The following is a 23,979-nucleotide window of genomic DNA, read 5'->3' as shown; positions in this document are numbered from 1 at the left end:
GCTTGGATGTAAGGCGCAGTCCATCCCACACCACAGGGACCACGTTGAAAACAAACAGGCCCGGATAATGATTGCTAGTGGGACTCCTTTTAGCCCTGAGACACAGACAGCACAAAATGACCTACATACATAAACCAATAACTAACATTTAGAAATTACACGCAGCGCACAGTGGATCTTGGGTAAATATATCCCTCTCAGATGATAAACTATTTGTCATCAAGCTCTGAAAGGCTGAATGATGCTTAATGGCCGATGTAATCACTGCATGGAAAGGTGTGAATTATGACTCCTGATCTAGCCTCTGTAGGGACTTGCTGCATTTTTGAGACTTTGCTGATGTAACAGAACGAAGCTCGTATCTGTGCCACATTCACCTTTGGCTATTCTCCTATGAGAGTGTTTGTACTCAAGCCCACCTATAGACAAATGACACTATAGATTCTGCTGGTGCATAGTAACTCATGTCTGGAGGCACACGCACGCTTAGAGCCATAAACATGGCAGGCGGGGTAAGAAATCACCCAGACTCCTCAGAGTCTTTCCATAAAGCAACGGCGCGCGGATGTGTGGGCAGGACTTCAGTGCGTTCTTGTCTCCTGCTCGAAGCACAGTCCAAAACGTGTTTGACTCTCTGTGTGGGCGCGCGTGCGTTTTGGGTGTTCTCTACCTGCCTGTTGTGAGGCAAACTGATGACTCAAAGTTCCTTGCCTCACAACAGCCCGTGTGCACGGCTCACGTCATTTCGCAGACTAATGGAACCAGAAAGGCAGAAAATGAATTAGTCGTGCTCGGGCTTGTAACATCAGCCGGTTAAAGCCTTGTGTGCATGCAATTATATCAACACGCTGAAATCCACATCAGTCATTTGGATGAGGCAGACACATGTTTGTTTGTAAATGTGGGAATAAATGATGGAGAATGACAGACAGTATGTCTGTAAGATGTGTATTTACATGTGTTTATACAAATTTGAAGAGATCATTTTTCCAACTATCCCTCAACAGCGGCGGCATTTGTGGGCGTAATTATCAGGTCTATCCATTACTCAGTGTATTGTCTCTGTGCTTTATGACTCAGATGTGCAGCAAGCCCCCATGATGTATATTTGAGGCTATAGCCTAGTCATTGTTGTGCGGGTGCAGTGAGGATACATGCGGTTTATAAGGCTTGTAGGTGGTGGGGGGGGGGCTTGTTTAAGGAACAGCAAAGGCTCAAAAGCTCTTGCTGCTTGATTGCCTTATAATTGAGTTGCCACGAAGTTGTATGTAGCAATCTGTACTCTGGGAGAAGTTTACCAAATACTTTATTTAAAATCCATTTCTCTGCTTCCCCAACAGAGAAGGTAAAAATAACTTCTTGTGTGTGTGTGTGTGTGTGTGTGTGTGTGTGTGTGGGTGTGGGTATACGTGTGTGTGAGTGGGCTGCTGGTTGAATAACCAAGGCCTGGGAATGAGTTTATTCATTTTCCCTTAGCAAAAACAACACTAAGAGCTACTGAGGGTGAGAAAGGAGCGAGTGCTCCTCTGTGTTCCAGAGTCAAAGAGCAGCTGGTAGACAGAGACAGAGGCCCCTGCCCAGAAAAAAAAAAAAAACCCAGAAATGCTTTATGGATCACTCAGGATGGTATATTCAAAAGCAGGATAGCCTGGAATTATCCTGGGACATCAAGTAAATGCAAAGCCTCTAGTCACCTGTCCTTCGTATGGCCACGAGACGAAACTGACATTTTTGTGCTCTGACATACACACAGCTGTTTGTTTTACTATGTGGCTAAGGAGACATGTTTCCAGTCCCAGATGCAGTATCTCTAAACCAGCCTTAAGCAAACAGTTCACTAATTTCACCTACAGTCTGTTGGCGTCGGTCGCGGAAGGTTTTTGGAATAGCTCCGTTACCTGAAAGTGTAATTAATTCTCCTTTCATGAAAATTGTATTACTCTAATGCTGCAGGACCTATGAGCTCCATTTACGACCTTCCATTTATCACAATACTCACCTGACAGAATTACAGTTTATTTTTAGCCGGCGACACCTCTTTGGTGGCATTAAATTATGCATGTCTTCCCATGCACTGATCATCTATTTTCCTGACAAAGAGGGATGTATTGGTCAGACGACAGCTATAATAAAATAAAAGGTTGTCTGTTTTTTTGTGTGTTAAGTGTGCTCAGGCTTGGGCATGTACTGTTGCATGATTAAAGGTTTCAGCCCCAGCTGTTGGAGGACGGATTTTTAACAGTCTGGTTTTAAGGTTTCCCTCTGTGTGAATCATCTTAAAGACTCCAGGACCATTACCATCCTTGCCACACACATGTGACTAATGCGCTGAGTAATAATTATGAAACCAAGGAACGGTGATCAGAACGGAAAAGAGGGCGACCAGAAGGTATGTCACGTCTGGGAGCTGCTGGATGATCTTATCCCAGGACATACAGCTGAAGATGACTGTTTAGTAATGACGAATGACTACGAGGCTTTCAGGCATTTTCCCTGTCTGTAGTGCAGACACTGAAAATGACACTGATTACGGCTGAGCTGAGTTTCGTCTTTGGGTACTTATGCAGCACTGTTTCGTTTCATTACATCATGCCATCCCTCATGTTTCGATTTCTAGTCCTACTTTTGGGCTACTCCACTCAAGTGTGGGTCTCTATCCTCTCATTGATTTTCCAATTGAGAGCAAGGCCTGGGAGCAGTGAGGCACAGAAAGCATCCATTGTTTCCATTTGTACGGCATGATGATGATCTCACCGGCATTCACATGCCAGGCTCTGCTCCACAGCTCTTGCTAGACTTCATCAACTGAAAAGCTGCTGTTAATTACCAGTGTATTTTCTAATTACTCGTCACTCGGCATGGCGGTAAGCCCTGGACTGGGGACAGAAGTGAAGAGAGAGACAGTGGCAGTGAAGGGGGCATTTCTGCAACTCATTGACCTGGGGTAATTGAAAGCACGTTTGGATGAGAAGGATAACAGGATATGGCAGAGCGTGCTGGTTTAGCATCCCATCTCTGCCTCTGTACTTGGGACTGGAGCAAAGATAAATGCTACAGTGGCCAGAGTGATGTTTTCATCGAGGAAGTGTGCAATTAGTGGTCGTTTGGTTGGTCAGGCGATGGGAGTCTACCTGTTATCTTTGCTAAGTGGCCCAGGTTTCAAAGTGCTGTTTGCCTTAAAGGATTCACATGAGGAAATATGGTCAAAGTGGGTCAAAGTGGGTCAAAGTGGGTCAAAGTGGGTCATGCCCCCCCCCATGTTTTAAACTCTCTGTGACAAGTTCCTCTGCAAATGGTTGACTTTACCTTGGGATTAGTATCACATGCAGGAGATAAAGGAGCATAGTGTGTAAACACACACACTGATGTGTTTTTTTATGTTTAGTGCTTTCATCTGTCAGAAAGGCGAATCAAAGCATTTCATATTTCTGTCATATGACAAGAGTAAAGGGGCTCAATGTCTCCTCTCATGATTAAACAATTTAGGTTATCAGAGACATATTTCGGCTGATAAATACTTAAATGCTGATGAAGTAGTCAGGGATAATGCACCCTGGAAAAAAGACAAGATAATGGAAGGAGCCACTGCAGCTAAATCATGAAATGGAGAGCAAAAATTAACTCTAACCTAGACCTGGTATATGGAAAAACACGTACTGTATATTGCTATTATGAGATGCTCAATAAAGAGGCTTTCAGGTATCGACAGTTGGGTTCTCTCCAAGCCAGCGTAAATTATTCATGTTGTATGTATGTGCGATCAATGGAGGATGCCTGACTAAGATCCTGTCTTGCTTTTATTGCATCATTCAGGTGCTGTGGTGACTCTCGGTGGCCATCAGATCTTTCCACCGACATATTTTACAAAGCCATTCCGCACTATGTCAGCTTCTTGGCAATTTCCCTCCGTCACGGTCCCAGAGGAACCGTAGGTTTTCAAGTCGTGACACGCCAATCTGAAAACATTAACCTTCCCCTGAGAGACAAATGGGTTGTGCAGATCCAGGTATTTCCTCACCAATGTTATGCTTCACTCAGGTTTTCCTTGTGGAACCAGCCCGAGTTCATAAAGCAATGATCGGGCCATAAACCAGGCAGTCTGGGGGTGTACCCTCATTTGTTTTTTCTCCAACCTGCTGCAGAGGCCCGCTGTTCATCCCCTTACACTTCAAAGAAAGCCATGCCTCATGCAGCCAGATAATATGCACAAATCTCCCTCCACACCTTGATGTAGATCTGTAGACCTGAATTTTCGAGGAAGAATGAGGAAAACAAGGGCAGAAGAGGGGAGTGAAAAGGAACAGACTTGAAAGGAACAAGGAAATAAAATGAAATCCTGTTCTGAGGGATTATTGCCTCTTTTTTTACTCCCTCCTCAAGCCGCAAACCCCTTTAAAGGACATCTGTCCATCTCTGTGTACACCAAAGGGCTGATTAATGACCTGGCTAACCCAGCACTCAATGCTGAACCACACCACCCCAATCTAATTACCCAGAGAAGAATGCATCGACTCTAGTAACTTGCCCTCCTCTTCCCCATGCATCAGAATGAGGCAGCATTAAAATGGATGGGAAATCTGGATTATGTTCAGCAAAAAAGAAGAAAAGGCAGAGCGATGGAAAAAGCCCAGGAATCAAAAGGCCGCCTGTCATGAATAATAAAAATGTCTGCCTCAAACTGCAGCCAGGGACTGATAATGAAATAAATAATGAATGCAAATAATGTTAGATTACTATGCATCTAACGACGCACTGCGATGGTTTGTATGTGTCGTGATGGGGCCCCCCCCCATCACACTCAGCTTGTTGGAGCAACACGGACAGAATTGAATGGAGAATTGAACTCTTTTAATACTACTTGTGATAATTGGGCTTCTGCTCAGCGTGGTCTCCACAAGTGCATCACACTGCTTAGCAAACACAAATTAGGTGGTAACCACAGACTTTGCTCTTTGGCTGCATTTGAAATTAGAAATGAGAAGAGCCCCGATCACTGTTTTGATCTGATTAGTATTGGGAAATCGGCAATGCTCATTAGAGCGCATCCCCTTTGAAGTCCAGATTTTACTACCAAATCAAACCCTCAGTATGATCGATATTACAGCAGGGAGAGTCTTGAGTGGCAACAAATCATTGTGATCACTTGTCATTTCTTCTGACAAAAAGGCAAACTAGGGAAGGGTAACCTTCAAGTCTGTGCTGTTGTCCTTAAGACACATAACTGACAATGAACACTGGACTTTCCTCTCAGACAGACAAACGCTTTAATGCAACACAGTGTACAACTGCTAGAGGAGTGGGAGGGGAAGCCATGCTGGGTTCGTCTACAGGACACTATGGACCCTCCTACTCACCCACAAAGCCAAGAACGTATACATGGACGCACACCAGCATGGGAGAATACACGCGAACCCGCACACATTCACATTCACACACTGCTTAAATTAGTCTGAAGGAGCAACAGGGGCCCCCGAGACAATATTTTCACTGCAATAATAAAGGAAAACCTTGCTTGTGCCCTCCCCAAGCAAATATTTGGCTTTTGGTCAGCTCTTTTACTCATCCCCTGAGGAATATGGGGGGGCCAAACGTTTCAGCGATGAAGCAAAAACTGTAGAGAGACAGTAGAAAAAGAAAAACAGCCCAGGCATTTACAATGCCTGGATGCTTCCTCTCAATAAATCAAACACGTTCCAAATGCATCTAGGTAGTGCTGTGATGGTTGTGTCATGGGGGGGTTTGTGCTGTGAGTGGACTTGGGATATGTGACTTATCCCCATTGATATGGAAGAACTAAATCCTTAATCTTTACACATAAAGATTCCCTGTTGGGTGATGATCGCTTTGTGCAGATAAGCCATCAGACAGAAAAATATGACACAGCCTATTTGTGTGTTTGCGGGAGTGTGTGTGTGGCTAGGCAGGATGCCTGGACTAAATCCACAGCATCCCCAGAGGTGGACTCCGGTATCAAGGAAAGGGAGAGTTATCAGGTATGACAGGAAGACACAGACAGATAGGTAGACAGTTAAAGAGAGAGTGGGCACAGGCAATTTTTGTGAGGTGTGGACTCAAACACCCGGAGGTCCATCAGGACGGCACACATTCATCATCAAAATGGTTGGGTCTCGTCAAAGAGTTATGGAGAAACTACACCTCCAGAGACTGAGGCAAAAACACGGTACACTCAGTACACTCCTACTGTGTTCAGGCAGGCAGTGGTCACTTCTAATACTGCATACACCCTCAGTTTGTGACTCACCTCTAATGTTCAGATATTCTCTACCTCTCCTCAGTAGTGCCTGAAACTACCTTTAAAGCAAACATCTGTGGTATTTGCATCCAAAATGAACAACTTCCTCCGTAGGACATGAGAAGTAATGTAGTACCTGTATCCACTCTTTGTTTGAGTCTTCTGCCGGTGTCCATGCATTTTCATAGTAGTTGAGTCTGGACCGCTCTGGGGACCAGCTGGGGTTGTACTGGGATGAGGCCATGATTTGGTCTGATGTTATCTCTCCCGATTCCATTCCCAAAGCGTCGCTACAGTCAAAGTCTGGGGGGGGGGGGGTAAAAGATGTTTAGTTGATTTCTGAGCACTGAAAGCACCAGAATGTACCCAGCATGTGCTTTCAGTGTCCTCCAGATTCAGAGCTGGTCTCTGGGGAGGAGGACACCACATGACAGGCACTCAGTGCTGCTGCCTGGAAAAGAACACCACATCAACGATGCGTCAGTAAATCCTTTCTGTTTCTCTCTCTCACTAGTTTTTGATGGAAGCAGGATGGAGGAGTTCCACATTAAGACATGAAATGTCTTCATAAAACATTCAATGTGGGCTAAGTTTACACTGGTATTAGGCGTTAAAGTGATTTTCACTCGAGTTATTTCTTCCACTGACTGCATCTGGTCACCCTCACCTCCCTGTGGCCGATTTATCTTTTTTGCACACGCTGACTGTTTTCCCAAACCTGGTCTCTTGGGGGAGTTTAGGTGCGTTTAGTATCTGTATTTTGGGGCCATATATCACACTCAATAGCCCAACCACCTGTGGATGGAGGTGGCTTTGCTTGTTTGTGTTGACATGGGACAGCCGTTTTCAGGCATCCTGGGCTCCATGGCTAAAGACTGAGAAGGGTCAGCTTTGGGTCAGACTCTTTATTCCCTGGGGGTCAGACACGCTGACACCAATATGGACGGAGCTGCAGCGGTTGGAATGAACGATATGACCTTTTGATCTGGGCAGGATTCATAGAATGTCACCACAACAACACGGAGGTATGTGAAGGCACATTTTCACACAGTCGTGGACAAATTTTCTTCTTGTTTATTTACCTCTTTTTCGACTGACGGTGAAGTTGGTCATAAAGCAACTTGACAGTGTTACATCCTGTTAACCCTTCAGTCACAAGCCTGCATCCCTAAACGCAAGGCTAACGCCGCCATAAACGTATGGTCCCTTGCCCAAAAATGTAGTCATGTCCGCGTGTGTGTGTATGGACACACACACACACACACACTCTCAGAGGGCACAGGATGAGGAGCTCTGTGGAAATGATATGTGGCTGCTGCCTATGAGCTTTCACAGATGGTCTCTCCATCTGCCACACTGCTATCACACCTCACTCGCCGGGTCAGCGTGTGTGTTTGTGCTCTACAGTGTCAGTGTGCGGTTGCATGTGTATGTGCTCACGCATGAGTGTATCGGAGTGTTTGTGTGAGGCTGAGAAAACTGTCTCACACCTCTCCGCTCCCATCGTCGGCTCTCTTTGAGAGGGCTCCCCGTTCTTGTCAAACCTTGGTACGCAGAGCCACATCGTCCAGATTACTGGATCAAGATCAACAAAAACAAAAGTCAGGCATTTGTTTACTGCAAATGACGGTATCTGATCTGTGTGGATGGAAGGGTGAGGGGGCTGATTGCAGGGATTGAAGGCTAGAGAAACGGGATAAGAACAATAGACAAGGTTTTCTTTCATCATCTTATCATCTCTCAACAGTAGCTTTCAGCTAGAGTGCAGCCTTCCCCTTGCCATGCAGGAGCGAGAAAATCCACCGTGTTTTATGCATAAAGGGATTATGAATGATTCAAGTCTGGCAAAGCACAGACAAAGTTTGGAGTATTTTTCTATCCCGGATACCTCTCAGTGGTGGTGGTGATGTAAGACCAAGCAAGCCATGTAAATTCAGGTATTTAGTGATCATGGCTCAGATACCATGCCTCTTCATGCTGAATGTGATAGGTTGATTAGCGTAATCTGATTTTAGATGTGTGATTAAAGCAACTCAAGTAACTCAGAGGAAACAAGGGAGAAATGACATCAGCATACATCCCCCTACTCATTACTGTGACGTGGGGTTGTTTCGTTTGTTTTGTGTGTGTGTGTGTGTGTGACTGTGTACTCAGCGTCTAGCTTCCCTTTGGGCATGAAAAAAATTCTCTTTGGAGATGATTAGTAGATTTGTTGAATGTCCGCCATCATTATAACTATTCAAAGACTGACTGTGTGTGTGTCTGGGGTGGTCTAGCCTCTGGACAGATTTATGACTCCTACCAGTGCTCGTCCTCCTTAATGAAATGTTTAGTGGGAGCGTTTTGCAAAATGGGGTGGGAGGTCAAGCCCCATGACGACGAACTTACATGCAAAAAAAAAAAAAAAAAAAAAAAAACCCGGGGGGTTGTGTGTGTGTGTGTGTGTGTGTATCCAGGGTGCTTAGTGGTGGGAAGGCTGCCTTTTGGAGCCTGTCTGAGCCCACAGTGTGTAAATGTAGGTCTTGTAAACCATGGGAGGTTGACTTGTAACACATTTCCAAAATGAAGAGGCAAGAGGTGTTTATTTAATAACTCTCAAGCACTATTAAAGGGAATTTGTCACAACAGGACCACGTGCAGCTTCAGTTGCAGAGAACATCTGCTTCTTAGTTTTCGTAATATTCTTCTGGAAGTTACTTTATTGCCCTCTTCTTTCAATTCAGGGTCCTCCGATTTAAATTTTCGATCTTCCACTGAACAAATGTCTCTGGATTTTAATTTCATTCTGATTTGTACCTCATTTATACAGATTTTCTTTTCTCTGTGTTCTTTGGCTACCTCTTCTTCTGCCTCCCTGACAATCCCATCAGTCTGGTTTTCAGTGTTTTTATGCTGGCTCACCCTCTGGAACGGTCCTTTCGATGACAGTGAAGTTAGCAGAAAAGCCTTCCTTGGCAATGGCGCTGTCAGTGTTGATTGTTAGTGCCAGGATGCCTGTGTAGGAGATGATCCTGCCTGGAGTGTTCTGCCCGCAGTATCTCCCAATGTATGGACCGACTGGAGACAAAAAGGAAAGAAAAGCACAAACATTGATACTCGGGTTAGACCTGGATTAGCTTAATGTTTGTTTGTCTTCCACAGCCGTGTCACCCATGGGTTTTACTACCAACTCCCCCATGCAGAGGTGAGAAAACTAGTGTGTCAGTGAGATACGGCACCGGCTACATTTTTTTTACTTAACCCCATAACGATGCATGAGAAGAGACTCCCAACATTCCATGCCTGCTTGCTGGACAAACACAAAAACAGAAAGGCGGAAGAGGGACCTGTGGCGTGGACAGGTCACGGTCTCCGTCTCTTTGATGGCTGTAAATACTTCAGACATCCCGTCTTTCTGTACCCAGCCTCGTTTTCTCATTCTTTGGCCGATTTGAGGCAGACACAGCCACGGCTGAGTGAGTTTTGTGAAGGAAACCAAACGAGTAAAGACTGAGCAGAGACAATAGGGGACCATTTAAAGACAGAGAGCAATAAAAGCACGAGAGGGACACGTTCCAGTGAGCAGACTGAGTAGGATGGGGAGGGCTGGAAAATGGGGGATAGAGGAACGAGGAAAGTTCGGAGGGGGGGGCAGAGTGATGGGGAAACATTGGGAAAGAGTATGCCTTTGACCATGCCTTTGATGTGCGCCATGCTCCATGCACATTTGTGAGTGTGTGTTCCTGTTAGTGTACAGGGACCTCTCAGCTTATCTATTTGTAATGCCGTGATCAGCAGTGAGTGACAGTCCTGCCTCCCTGCGGCCCCCCTATCGTCCAAAACATGCCTCTTCCAGCCCAGCTCCGACATGAAAGGTAAAGGCCAGTCTACAGGGAGCTATAGGGCAGGGGTTTGATGGCTAAGATTAATCTTCATAACCCAGGTGTGTGTGAGAATCCATGAGTGTTTTTAAACCCACTAAGGCCCGGGCTGAATAGAAAAAAAAAAAGATCGTCATCTTCCGGATTATCTGCATGACTCCCCAGTGCTATGAAATTTGAAAGAACCTTTCTATGAACTCTGCCTTTCTGGTCCTCAGGGAAGAGGGATATGGGAGTGGAGATTTTTCTTCCACAGCTTTGAGAGGTGGGTGTACGGGGAGGTGTGACTCCCCCTGTGCTTCACGAAGGCCTGCATTTGCCTGGGCATTTCCCACCTATGCACATTCTGACTCCAGCCTTCTGTGCTAATGTACTATTGATCCAACAGATGCCACAAGAACCGCTTGGCAAAAGCCATTTTACTATTTTCCTTTTTTTTTTTTTTCTTTTTTTCCTTGTTTTTTTACACAAGGCTGTCTGTCACACACAACAACACTTGCACGGTGCGATGCCACGTCAGTCCGAAGTGGTAGTTCCCAGTTTCTGCCTTAAATGGGCTCATTGTTGGACAAAAGAGATTCTGGTGCATCTGATTCTGGTTCTTTTGTGTCGTACTTTCAGCTGAATCAACTGAGAAATCTCTGAATTTTATTACGTCAGAAGTAGCACAAGATATGTTTCTTTCCCGACCCCTGAGGTACTTTTTTGTGAAAATATCTATTTAAAGGTGATAATAATGTTACATATTCTCTGCTCTCCAGGTTTTAATCAACAAAAGTCTTGAAAATAAAACCTGTCCAACCTCTCGGGAAGAACATACAAATGAGTTACAGGAACACTTTGTGGAATCAAAGGTCAACTGCGCACAGTTCAAATCTACAGAGATCTGAGCTCAGAGAACATTGAACTTTGAGTCCACTCACCTGAATTAGGCACCAAGAGCTATACTTCAACCTCATCACCGGCAACGCTAGAGCAGAGAACATTGATGTACGCCAGGTTTAACACTGCTTTTCAGTCACCGGTTGGTGAGAAAAAGCTTCTATTTTGAGTTGATTTTACTTGTTCGGTTCAAATATTCATCTCTGGCTATGGAAACATTGCTTTGAGCACTGCTCACCCTATCTGTCTCTTTCTCTCTCACCTGCTGAATTTTTAGAAGGATTTGAGAATGCGTGTGCGCCTGAATCTACCTTTTCTCAACCCTGTGACCAGGAGATGCCGGCTCTTATCAGGACCAAGCTGATTCAGTTCAAATTCCATAACCACCTTTTTTCTCTCTAGTGAGAAACACAAGGAAACTTCCAAAGGAAATTCCTTTTGGAGTCATTTCCTGCAAGATCAGATCGTGTTCTCTATTCATCGGGACGCAGAGAGGCACCATTTTTAAATATCATAGCTTACATTAGACCTCGAATTCCCAAATGTACTGACACTAAAAAATTATCCGACACAATGCAGCCTGTGACAGAAAAAGGAAGGGCGGGAGGCTCTTGTAATCAGGAAGTGTTTGGCATTGAGCGATGACGAGGCATTGCAGTCATGACAAGAGACTCTGGGACCCTTGCCAAGTCTGGTTAAGGCAGTTAGCCCACTTACCCGGATAATGCCATCATATTGTGTAAAGCTGTTAATTTCCTCTGGAAAAGCAGTGAGAAGTGAAGTTAAAACCCCCCACTCCCCCAACCCACCTTCTCTCGTTCCCACTATGGGATAGCAGATTTCTAAGCAGTGGGATAATGCAAATATTCCCTTCTTTGCTATACCGCCATTGAAACAAACACTCTTTTGTGTCCAAAGTTAAGTTTGCTAATATTAGCCACCATAAATTACCAGTCATACCGGGCCAAGTGAGGGTGTGGCAGCAAAACCCCTGAATGTATTCAATTTGCAAAGGGTGGATTTTGTTGCTTCTCATTTTTTCTTTTCATTTGTAGGAGAAAGATTGTTTCATTTCGTCTTTCATAAGATACACTGCTTGCTCACCTCCAGGGAAGCCGTCCCAAATCTCCAGCCTGTCATAGCGGCAGAATACACCAGTAGGGGGTGTTGGGTCGGGCTCCAGCTCAAAGCTCTCAAACTCCAAAATGATCTCAGACATCTTCGGGGCGAAGATCATGAAAGTGCAGTCCAGGTTGTTGGGGTACTTCTCTGGGAAACCGGGGGACTTTATGACGCCGCTGTTGGAGGTGAAGTTCCTGGAGCATTCGGGACCTGCAGGAAGGATGCGAGAGGAAACGAGATGGGAAGTGAGAAGATGAGACGAAACAGGGACAAAGGAAGGGGTGGGGATGATTCTTTTGAATGGCTGTTGGTTAAGTGATCTGTTTCGGGTTTCTTTGTGTGGTGGGTATTGAGAAGCTCTGCCTCCTAGCTGGTCTATTGAGTGGAGGACAGTAAATGGCACAGAGATGACAGACCACATTGATGGTTTCTTCTATTCACTAGAGGCTACATCTGGGTCTTAACTCCACTCACTGTGGTTTTGTGCCTTTTTTCCCTTCCCTTCTCACAAACGTCACAAAGTTTCATCACTATGTGCGTCATAAATCTGTAACTCCTGGAACATCTGGACTGTGAAGGTAAAGCTAAATGAAAGGCCTCAATCACCAGAATCGGGGAACGATGAATAAACACCTTTTTCATGCTGCAAAATCCTCTGTCCCTCTTTCACACACACACACACACACACACACACACACACACACACACACACACACACACACACACACACACACACACTCATAATGACACGTCTGTAAAACATATGAGAGGTGCTCAGGGAAAATTACAGTGTCAGTGATGGAAGGCGAGTGCAATGACTGTGCATACATCAGCACACACATGCACACTTAAACGCGCAATTTTACACAAGGGAAAGTGAAAATATTTATTCACAGCTCCCTGGAGAGCCGCCTCTCAGCTGACGAGGGGCATTAACACATTTCCCATGTTAGCCACTTGTCAGCGTATCATGAGCAAAAGATTATGATATGAGAATGAGTGACAGGGGATAAAAAATTATGCTAGCTGCTGCAGGGAAATTTTTAAGAGTGACATAAAGAGACATTAAGACATGTTCACTATGCAGGCTCAAGCACTGATCCAGAGTGTTACCAAGCCTGGCTTCAAACAAACACACATATATAGAACATCAGGAAAAAATGAGGACTGTCCTCCAGGACAAGTATATGGAGCCATTTGTGGACGAAATGTTCCCAAAAAAAACGTAATTTTCACGCTACTCTGATAGATGCCTTGATCGGTGCTGATGACTCTAAAATTGCAGGGAGTTATCGCTAGATAGAGCTTCCGCACTATAGTCATCGCAGCTTAAATGACTCTGGCAAAGTGCTTTTGTCCATTGTCAGTCAAGCATCTTGCTGGGCCCCCAGTTCAAGACCATCAGGCCCACTTCAGCCTGCCCACCGGCAGAGCGAGGGAAGGGACTGAGAGCCACGTTGATTTTCTTTAAAGAGAGCTGGCATTTAGAGCAGCAGCTAAAGTGTGGCTTTTGAGAACAGTGGAAACCATTAATTTCACAGCTTCCCCGTGTATTTAACGATGGATTATAAAGAGACTGTGCTGAGACTGTGTTGCCTGGGATGAGGGGGTTGATGGATGCGGCAGTTGGGTGCTTAACCTCGTCATATCTGGGGATAAATGTCAGCCAGTTTGGGGGAAAAAATATAGATGCAAACCACTCTTTCTACTTCTTTGAAAACTGCGTCCATGGTCCCTGAGTGCGCTAGTATAGCTATAGTATCCAAAGTTCAAGTCAGGTCAGTGTGTTGAATTCCCTGTGGATATTGGCTCAGAACTCCACTTTCCATCCATTTCAGCAGCCCACACCTTGACCCTTACCTCAGTTCTGCAGTTGACCAGAACAGATTTGGTTTTAGGAAATGGTTCACTCTGAAAACCTGTGAAAATCCAAGCACAAGACTGGCAAGCAAAAGAGCATGGTACTTGGACTGACACAAATATCCTATTATATTCCAATTGTTATTAAGTTCAGTATTTGGTGACATTTTATTTAGTTACTGCATTTGTGAAATATGGGATAGGGATAAAAATAAGGACAAGTACTTATTCCGAGTTTGCTTTACATATCTCACCATCACCGTTAGGTCTATGCGTCTCTGTTCCTTCTGAATACTCATGACTGCGGCAGAGTCAAGGACAGACTCCGCTATTCTCAACTTTTGTGCGTCTGCATTTATTAACCCCCCCACCCCCTCCCTCAGGAAAAGGGCAGAGCGAAGACATCACAACAAAACAGAGTGGCAAGAGAAGACTGAGCGTTCTGGTCAGTCCCACCGGCAAGATAATCATCCAACAGATCTCTTTTATCTAGTTTCTCCACATGGGAGGGCTCCCCTCGCTACACCCAGGATGCTTTGTGCTGATGACTGTGTGAGAGGCATTCAGTGATAGCTGCCTCGCTTTGCTGTGCTTCAGTACATATAGCTTACGTGCATGCATCTATGAATCTTCGCCGACGAGGAGCTTCGGGAGACAAATATATGCCGTTGTCAGCCAAATGCTAACTCTCTGCCAGTCACTCCCTCGCTGTCTCTGCCTTGTTTTATCGCTGCAGTTGTTGGTGTCTCTCTTGGCGAATTTACTGCCTCGACAGCAAGAACGAGGAGAAAGAAAGGTTTGGAAATAGGAAACAGAAAGGGATTTGTACACATGACAGGTTTTACTCAGGCACATCTCACGGGTAACACACACAAACAAACACTAGTTTGGCCACGGTGTAGTCCAACCACTGCTTTTAAACAAACAGTTGAATTTACGACGGGAAGTGAGAATAAGAAGTAACCTTGAACGCACAACATTTACCAGCAACCTCCAACGGGGCGCTCCAATGTTTACTGCCAGCTGTAATGGATTCTTTTAACACTTGTTTAGATAGAGCCCTTCTCCTCTGGACGGGAGGATAAACAAATGTCAGTCTCACTCGCTCGCTGACTGATTAGAGTTTGTTTAACAGGACAAGCCGTAGCCAGCAAAAAGATATTTAATGGAGATCTGATTTCAATCTTTGCAAGTGTTAGAGATTTAGAATAAATGTGGAAATAAATATGGTTTCAGCATTAAGGGAGCAGGGTGCATTTCAACTGTTAGTCTATCTGATGACGTGTCTTCTATGTCTCTATTAAGCTTTTGCTCTAAGTGCTGAAAGCAGACCAGAGACTGGTCGTTAATCATTAGAAGAACACTGCGCCAAGGAACAGGCGTTAAATGTGACACCCTCTTGCCAGTTTCATTTTTAAATCTGTCTCTCTCTGCCTTTCCGCATATTCTCTCTTTATTTTCATCTATTTATCCCCCTGCCTCCTGAGTCAGGGTTATTAGTGGCCGGAGCCATAGGGACTGAAGGTGTTGTTCTTGGACTGCTAAGTAAATCACCACTGTTTATGTTACATGTTGCTCTCTGGCTAATAATTAGCCCAGTTCACCCCCCTCTACCCCTGGCACTCACCCCCTTTGCTACCCCCCCCCCCCCATTCACTCTGCCCTTATGCCACACACTGACATAGGGAGTAATCGCTGGTGGAGAATTAACTCTTTCAACGCTAAATCAAACATTAACCCGAAGCCTGTGGAGTGTCAGTCACTGAAACAGATGGAAAGGCAGGTTTACATTTACCCAAGAACACACACACACACACACACACACACACACACACACACACACACACACACACACACACACACACAAATGTACACACACCCTGAGGCACTGCACTACTGACATAGTAGCCCCCCCTCCAATCCACTGAGGGATGACAGTGCTGATGGGATGGGGGGCAGGGGCAGCCAGGGTTTCCGTCTCCCTCTGGCTCCCCTTAAAGAGATTTGTTGTCTTAGGTTTCCGTGAGGGCTGCGTGTGTGATGACAGTACGACTCCGTGCCAGATGTGACCTATGCCATCAGGGTGTGCCGTCCATGAAAGCAGAATGAACCTTCTAATACGCCCCACCTAACACACACACACACACACATGCACACACAGCCGCACGCACCTTGAAAGTGTTTTCACAGGTGTGCGCTCACGGTAAATGTGCCTGCATTACGATGACATAATAAACAGGGCTTTTTGTGTGAAAGATGGTGTTCTTTGAATGTAAAGAGGAACATGATAGGCCTCCCTCCAACAGTCGCTCTGCTGAGCAATTGCGAGGAGACGAAGATGAGCTTGTGTGTGTATGCAAGTGGGAGGGAGGGGGGCTACCAGTGGCGCTATCTCTGCCTCCTCGCCCACTTCAATGGGCCCTCAGCCGGCCTTGATGTGGTCTAAGCAAACTGCCGGGCTGCTAAAAGGAAACATGTGTTGTGTATGCGTGCTTATACTTCAGAGGATGGATGTTTCCAGAAACACTTGAGGATTTTAAGTGGAATCTTGTCAGATGACAGGATAAACAGAATGAGCAGGATTTTGGTGGAAGGAAACCCACCTCCACTCAGTTTACCCACCCATGGCAGTTTACATTTTAGGGGCTGCCATAATGGGTGGTTGTTCACACTGGTTGTTGTTTATCATGTTTTACCTTTCTTTTTTAATTCACCATTTTATTACAGTCTGGATGATTTGGAAGGCCTCTGTAAATACACACAAACACAACCAGCTAGCTGATTTTGCCCATCAGTTCAAATATTTCTCAGTCTCTGACTTATCCCTTTTCTCTATCTCTTTCTCTCTCCCCATCTCACTCTTCCTGTCTCTTGCCAGACTTCAGCAAGTGGAGCAAGGCTGCCAATTTGCAGGCTATATAAAATAAATAGCTCATGCTAATTAACACGGTTGGATGGGATTTTGGAGTGGAGAAGGGTAGAGACTGATGCGGTAGCGGCCATAGAGAGCCGCAAAACAACCTGTTCTCTGTCAATTAGACACACTGCAGACCACCGCTAATGGAAGCCAGGGCTAGCAGCCTGTTGAAGTGTGTATGAAAGTGTATTTACATAGTTTACAGCTTGAGTGGGTAAGCCTGCACATGTAAACATTGGCATATGATCCCTGATTTGAGTTCGTGTTCACATATGTTTGCTTTGTGTGTATGTATATTTATCTTCCATGTGACCTTTGCTTCTGTCAAACTCAGTGCCAGTCCCCGAGGTTGACTTCCAGTGATCTCAGGGTTTATAATCCTCGTGATAAACTGCCTGCCTTTTTTTGCATTTCCTTTCATTGGCATGCATAAGCGCGAGCCTCCCATTCCTCCATCCATTATCAGAGCATCTGTGTATCATCATTAACGTTACATGTGTTAGCCGACACAGTGTTTTCCCAAATAATACCCTGCTTATTGATAAGCTGTGCTAATCAGCTAGCTTTGCATCTCTCTCTCTGCCTGGTACTCTCTCTCACAAACAAACAGGGCTGTTAATTGATCTCAGAGCTCTGTTCCTGGCGTTGCAGTAGTTAAAACATGGAGAAATTCAAAGCATAACGAAGGTCTGGATCCACTAAGGAAGGAAAAGAAGCGAAAAAGTTCTGTCCTGGGTTTAATCTACAGCAACACCCCTGCAACAGCCCCCCCAACACACACACACACACACACACACACACACACACACACACACACACACACACACACCCCAGCTCTGATTTCCCTTTGGATTCCATCAGCAAAAAAGCACAGATTCTCATCTAGTTTCAACTCTCTAGTCTGGACTTTCTATCTGCTATCCACACTTACATCCATATTTTTTTGCTAGATCCATATTTCCTCATATCTCAGCACTGTACGAGTGTGTTCAGCAGTTTCTCCCCATATCGCCACTGGGCTCCTAAAACGCCTCATTTATAATCACTCCTGGCTAATAGATGAAAATGGGGGAAATGCCAAGCTAATATGAGGAAGAATGTATTCGATTTAACGGGTCTATCAAGGAGAATGACACAGCGTATGTCGAGGTGGAGTGTCGCTTTGATCTTGTAAATGGGCCCACACTCCACCAGCTGCCCTGCCGTGATGGTGACACGTACAAACACAAGCACAAACACACACTAGCCCCAGATTAAAAGCAAGGAGGGACTTGCAGGGCCATTCATCTTGTCTCTGAGGTCGCGGGGGCCATCCCATAGAGTGCTGGTAAGGTTAATTAATGAAAGTGGAGTCTAGCACCTGTCTGCCTACTAGTCACTCTCGAGATATGAGTTGTCCTCCTCCTGCTTCTTTCAGTCCAAACAAAGCTAGGCAGCCAACCAACAGGACATACTCTGTCATGTTACGCTTTGTTCTGATAAGATAGACATCCCCTGAGGACATTTGTGGTTCATTATACGTGATTCCTTCCCAACTGTAACTACCCAGAGGTCTTATTTTTAGGTTTAACACTAAGGAAGGGACCTCAGACTGACTGGATACCACACTAGCACTCAGAAACATAAGGAGGTTAAAGCATTTCCTGAACCTAAATCCTGTTGAGTGTATTGAACTGACATTCTTCACAACCAGCTAGTTAAGGGTTATAATGGTAGGTTCGTGTCCTTGCTGTGCTAGTCCCAGCTTGCCATCTGACAATAAACTAACACTTGAAACGACATTTGTTGAATCAAAGCTTGGTAAAATATCAGATTAAAATTGCTAGAATTATGGAGCATATGGGAATATGATTCCTTGGTTTTGAATGGAGCATATTGCTTGCCATATTGGTATTGCATAATATGATGCCCTGGTTCCTTGACTAAATCACAAATAAACCATGAAATTAGACGGAGAGGCTCTTTCTTACCCCATTATCAGAATTATTCCTCCAGTTTTAATAATGTACCCCATTGCGTTGGTATGACGGATTCAACTAAAGACAAATAATACTGAAATGATCTGTGATGTAGCATTGTAACTGTTTTTCTAACCTTAAGTCAAAAGCTACTTTAAGAGATCAAGAGAATCATTTTACTATCAATAAATCATTAACATTTTGTTTTGGGGCATATTATTGCAATCAACCTATAAACAAATCAGACCATCACATAGAGGACCATCACAATTAGAAGCCTCTGGCGTCTATACTGTATTTTCACCTCTATATCACAGCACAAAACGGGAGGTGAGTAGAAATGACTAAAGCTTTTTCTTTGCCACTGAGTTGTAGTTTTTGTCAACGGGGATAAGAAGTCCTCACAGTACTCAGATTATCTACAATTCAATTCACAGCTTGGTAAATGAAAAGCTCCAGGTGAGCTACTAAATGGAACTTGAGGTGATATGTCTATATAGTTGGGATAAACTGAAGCTACAGCTGTGTTAGTCCGCCCACCTGTCTTGAAGATCTCATATCGGATGGAGAAACCTGCTCCATGGGTCTCATAGTCAGACACAAACTTGATGAAGAGCTGGTTTCCAGAGGAGACGACCGGAGAGGGGGCGATCTTCCCGCAGTACTTCCCCACCAGCTGACCGCTCTCGTCCACACCGTCTCGCACCTCCACATAGTCATACCTGAACAAGACAAGTGAAAGAGAGGCAGTGTCGGTCACACTATGCTTTCCAAGGTATTGTCTTTTAGGTTCGGTATTCAGTTTGTTCACTTTTTTGTCCTGTTGAAGTAAATTACCACAGTTGGCAATTAGGATATTACTTCTATGTTGTTTATACTGTGCATGTATGATCTCACACACACACACACACACACACACACACACACACACACACACACACACACACACACACACACACACACACACACACACACACACACACACACACACACACACACACACACACACACACACTCATACTCAGAGGAGCACACAAACAAAGAACAACACAGCATATTGTGCAGGTAATGTAGTGGAAATAAAACACTAATGAGGTCTCAGGTTAAAACTCAGAGAACAGGTGGGAAGGCTTTGCTTTCATTTTATCAACCTGGCACACACACACTGCAGAGGTTCTGTACTCCCAGCAGCACTGAGGCCAGGTTTACGTAACTGTTGTAACTACTGAACTTCAGCTGAACAGTTGTCTGTGGCCTCCCTCATCCCAGGATAACACTGACAGTATGTGTCTGACTGTTATATAAGAGACTATGGGAATTGAGAGTGATTATAATTTGGCCTTTGGCTTAGGGTGGTGTATAGACAGAGCAGGTGGTAAAGCAATTAATCACACACACACACACACGCACGCACACACGCACACACACACACACACACGCAAACATCACATTCAAATGGAATTTCAGACCCATGACTATTGAAGGGAGCAGCCGCCTAATTGAGTTTATGCAGAGTTTGGGAGCAGAAGAGGAAAACAGCTTTGAAATAGGACTGAGAACACGAGCCATGTTGCGCGCACGCGCACACACACACACACACACACACACACACACACACACACACACACACACACACACACACACACAGAATCTGGCATGAGAAACTTTAGACAGTACAGGACAAATTAGAGTGACTAGCTGCTGAGGGTGGTCTAAACAGCCTTTGGTTATCAGTGTGTATGTTTTCAGGCACTGCATGTGTGTGTGTGTGTGTGTGTGAGTTAGCATGATGGTTCAGATGACTTTTCCATGCTTTGTTTTGACTGTTGGTGACGGCATGAGCGCCACTCCGAAAGCACATTTTGGTTCAGGTTTCCACAGTTCCTAATTGCCCAGAACGCCCGTTCTCGCCAAGTTTTCAACAGATTCCTGCCCAAACCCCGATGACCTGCTGCCGTGGTCCTCCGTCTTCATCAGACCCAGATGAAAAAAAAAAAAATGCAATCCACACACAGTAAGCACAGATATTAATTTTAATATAAGTATAACGTGCAACAGTTGTGCAGGCACATTCAGTCACACAAATACTCCTTCTGTCTCCACAGAAAATATGTGCCCCGTAGGCACGGGGGCCTATTTTCACAGTTTCGCTTGATTCCCAAATTACTCCCAAAACATCAGGCCTCCTTAGCGATGAACTCACTTAATTCACAGGATTTCGCACAAAAAGGTGATTTACAGTTTGAATGATGGCTCAGGGTGGGCTGAGTCCCCTCAGGTCGGGTCTGACATGTATCCACACGCACTGTTTTCCATCTTTTTCTTTGAAAGTGGTTTCCTTCACCTGCGTCAGATTCAAAAACGTACTTGTGAAACAGAAATCTAATTACCGGAGGTGATTTTTGCGGGCTGGGGAGGAGTATCTACTGGGTTTTCAACTGCGCAATATAACGGCAAGTAAGGAGAGTCAGCTAGTGATGGGGAAAGACAGAGTAACTAAATGTAGAGTCGGACAGAAGTGGCAATCCTTGAAATTGGGTCCCCGAGGAGAGGCGGTGGATGGATGACTTCACTCGTCTCTCTGTTCAGATAGAATGATCTGAGGTGATATGGAGCTGTCAACATGCATCAGGTGCCTCCCTCTAATTCTTCATCTCTCCTTTGAATGTTTTATTGTCTCCGATGAAAGGTTTGGTACGTGGCAAGAAAGCTGCTAGAGACGACTGCCAGCAGGCCTTAACAGCCAGCCCTTTGCTCCTACTCCACAAAGGCATTCAGACTGCGTTACAAGTCTCATCAAAAACTGGCTGGAAATATGCAGTATGGTTTCCATCACTTGAGTTCATACATTTTAAAATCCTTTAAGAGCTCAGTCCTCTCATTTCTGTGTGAAATCCCCTGCTTGAGTTGTTTGGCTTCCCCTCATTTCTCTTTGCTGTGATTTCAGAAGCTTGGCTTCCACAAGTACCACTTTGTTTTGGCTACTTTATCAGCTGCAGCTTGGTAAAAATACTAGTTTCACACGGCGTTTACGATGTTACCCCCCCCCCGCTTTGTGGCTAAACGGCCAGGGAGTTACTCAGTATTTAGTTTAAAGGGCTCTCCCGAAGCAGGGATCCGGTTTCTGTTGCAATGATGTCATTGTCTAGCGTAGTCACCAGGAGTAAATATCTAGGATGCAAGAATTTAAAGTCAAACCAAAGTTACAAAACTCATCCTTTTTTTCCGTCAAAAATGACGTTAAAGTTATTTTCAAATGTCTTCTTAATATTATTTTTGTTACTGAAAGGAAGGCAGACATACCAGCATAATTTTTCAATTGAACTTTTAATTTTGAAGTCGTATGTTTCTGTCTGTAGTGAAATGGTCAGTGTTCTCCAAAATAGATTGAAAAAAATTCCAAGAAGATGCGGCAGTGAGTTTCCCCCCCCAAACTGTGTCTATTTGTGCAACCAATTCCCCTTCTCCTCTCCTCTCCTCTCCATCTTTTGCTTCGAAGCTCACAACAGAGAGCATCAATCTTTCGGTGGGTCTGCTCTGTTCTATCAGCAGACTTATAATTCACCTCAGTCCCTCTGTCTCTGCAGCTCTCTGACTCCTCCCCTGCAACTGCCAAAAGCTGAGCATTGCCAGACGCCTAAAAAATTGATGCTGAGATGCATCACTGAGATGAAGGAGAGAGGAGCAAGCTGCAGTACAGCTGAAGGAGCTGAGCAAGTGTTTGTGGGGTTTTTTTGGTTTGTGTGAACATATGCACGATATATGTGCAAACAACTGTGTGTACATGCAGAGCATTATGTATATTGTGTCCAGTATATCATGTTATCATGAGTGTGCACGTGAACAGAAACCAAACAACTGATGTTTTCATTTTGCCTGTCCTCACAAACTCCTTATTCGCCTTTCAAACCAGATAAAATAGTCTCATTGTTGCTTCTATTTCAACACGTCTCACCTCCAGAAAAGCTATTCATTGCATTTTTATCCTGGTGCATCATCAGCTCGGATGGCCCTTGTAAAAGCGTCACAGTGGGAGAGAGGATGCAGATGGAAGAGCGAAGACGCCCTGGGGGTCCTCACTGTGCTCTATGTGCGAGGGAAGAAAGAAGAACCCTCTGAAATTTCTTTATTTGTGTCTAAATGACTGGTGTGTCAGCCAGAACTCCAGTGGTTCTGCACCAGTGGGTCCACATGCTCAATCTAAGCCCTTATCATCTGGAAGACATTATATGAAACACTTGGCGGGGCAGTTTGAGGCATCCAGAAGGTTCTCTCGATGCCAGCCGTGTTAAATGTACCTCTAATCTCTCCCTCTAAACACCTTTGGGGACTTGCTTCTAGTGCTGAGCGTCTTTAGGGAAGACCGAGGACGGATAACAACCTCTGTCTACGATCATAAAAGTAAAAAACGGCCTACTTTTAAGCCTCGGATGGTCCCACATTTTCAGGGTTTGACTCTAAACTATGTCCTCCTGACCTGTCAGGTTAAACTTAAGCTTCGTCTTCCCGGGGCCTGCGTGGTGATGTTTCATGTTGTATCACTGCTGTTGTTGTTGTTCTAATTCCTCATGACAATACAATCCAGTTGAGCCGCGGACGTCTTTATCTGTCTAGTCTGCCTTTGGTCTTTGTGTGCCCGCCAGCACACAGCACCACACCACAACACCCACCCACCCACACACACACACACACAAACACAGAAGATTACGCATAAACTCAGTGAGTTGCCTACCACAGTGCTAATAGCGAAAACGCTTTGCCAATCCAGTGGGGAAATTAAAGGGAAAAAGAGAGGGCTGGATGGGTGAGGCGGGGTGAGGGGGGGTGAATGTAATTCTCAACGACCTTCGCTTCACCGACTCAAATGTATTAGCTTGCCTTCTTTCTTCAGGCACAGAGAGAAAGCAATCCGCTAGTGTCAAACGAGAACATTAGCCCTCCTTGCAAAGCCAAAGAGAAGGCGACAAACCACTGGTCTAACAATATAACAGTTATATTGCCTGAAGCTTTCCCATGGAAATAATCTGTCCTCCCTCTATAAATGTCTGCTTGATATGGTTCTACAAAAGCAATACAATCTGAGGCAATGGAATAACACTATGACAGTCTGTATAAGCCTAATACAAT

General features: G+C 44.9%; 1 protein-coding gene across 3 annotated transcripts in view; it reads right to left on the bottom strand.

The window, feature by feature from the left end:
* Nucleotides 1-23,979, bottom strand: part of nrp1a (neuropilin 1a) — a 58,704-nt gene that overhangs the window by 18,768 nt on the left and 15,957 nt on the right. For all 3 annotated transcript variants that reach the window (XM_040126917.1, XM_040126918.1, XM_040126919.1), the window contains exons 4-7: nt 19,393-19,574; nt 12,100-12,327; nt 9,155-9,310; nt 6,390-6,556 (exon numbers count right to left, since the gene is read on the bottom strand). In XM_040126917.1, the coding sequence (XP_039982851.1) occupies nt 6,390-6,556; nt 9,155-9,310; nt 12,100-12,327; nt 19,393-19,574 (733 nt within the window). The remainder of the gene's footprint in view (nt 1-6,389; nt 6,557-9,154; nt 9,311-12,099; nt 12,328-19,392; nt 19,575-23,979) is intronic.

Source organism: Xiphias gladius, chromosome 5 (genome assembly GCF_016859285.1).
Source record: "Xiphias gladius isolate SHS-SW01 ecotype Sanya breed wild chromosome 5, ASM1685928v1, whole genome shotgun sequence".
Classification (NCBI taxonomy): domain Eukaryota; kingdom Metazoa; phylum Chordata; class Actinopteri; order Istiophoriformes; family Xiphiidae; genus Xiphias; species Xiphias gladius.
Note: the sequence above shows the minus strand (reverse complement) of the source record. Positions and strands in the feature narration are given on the sequence as shown.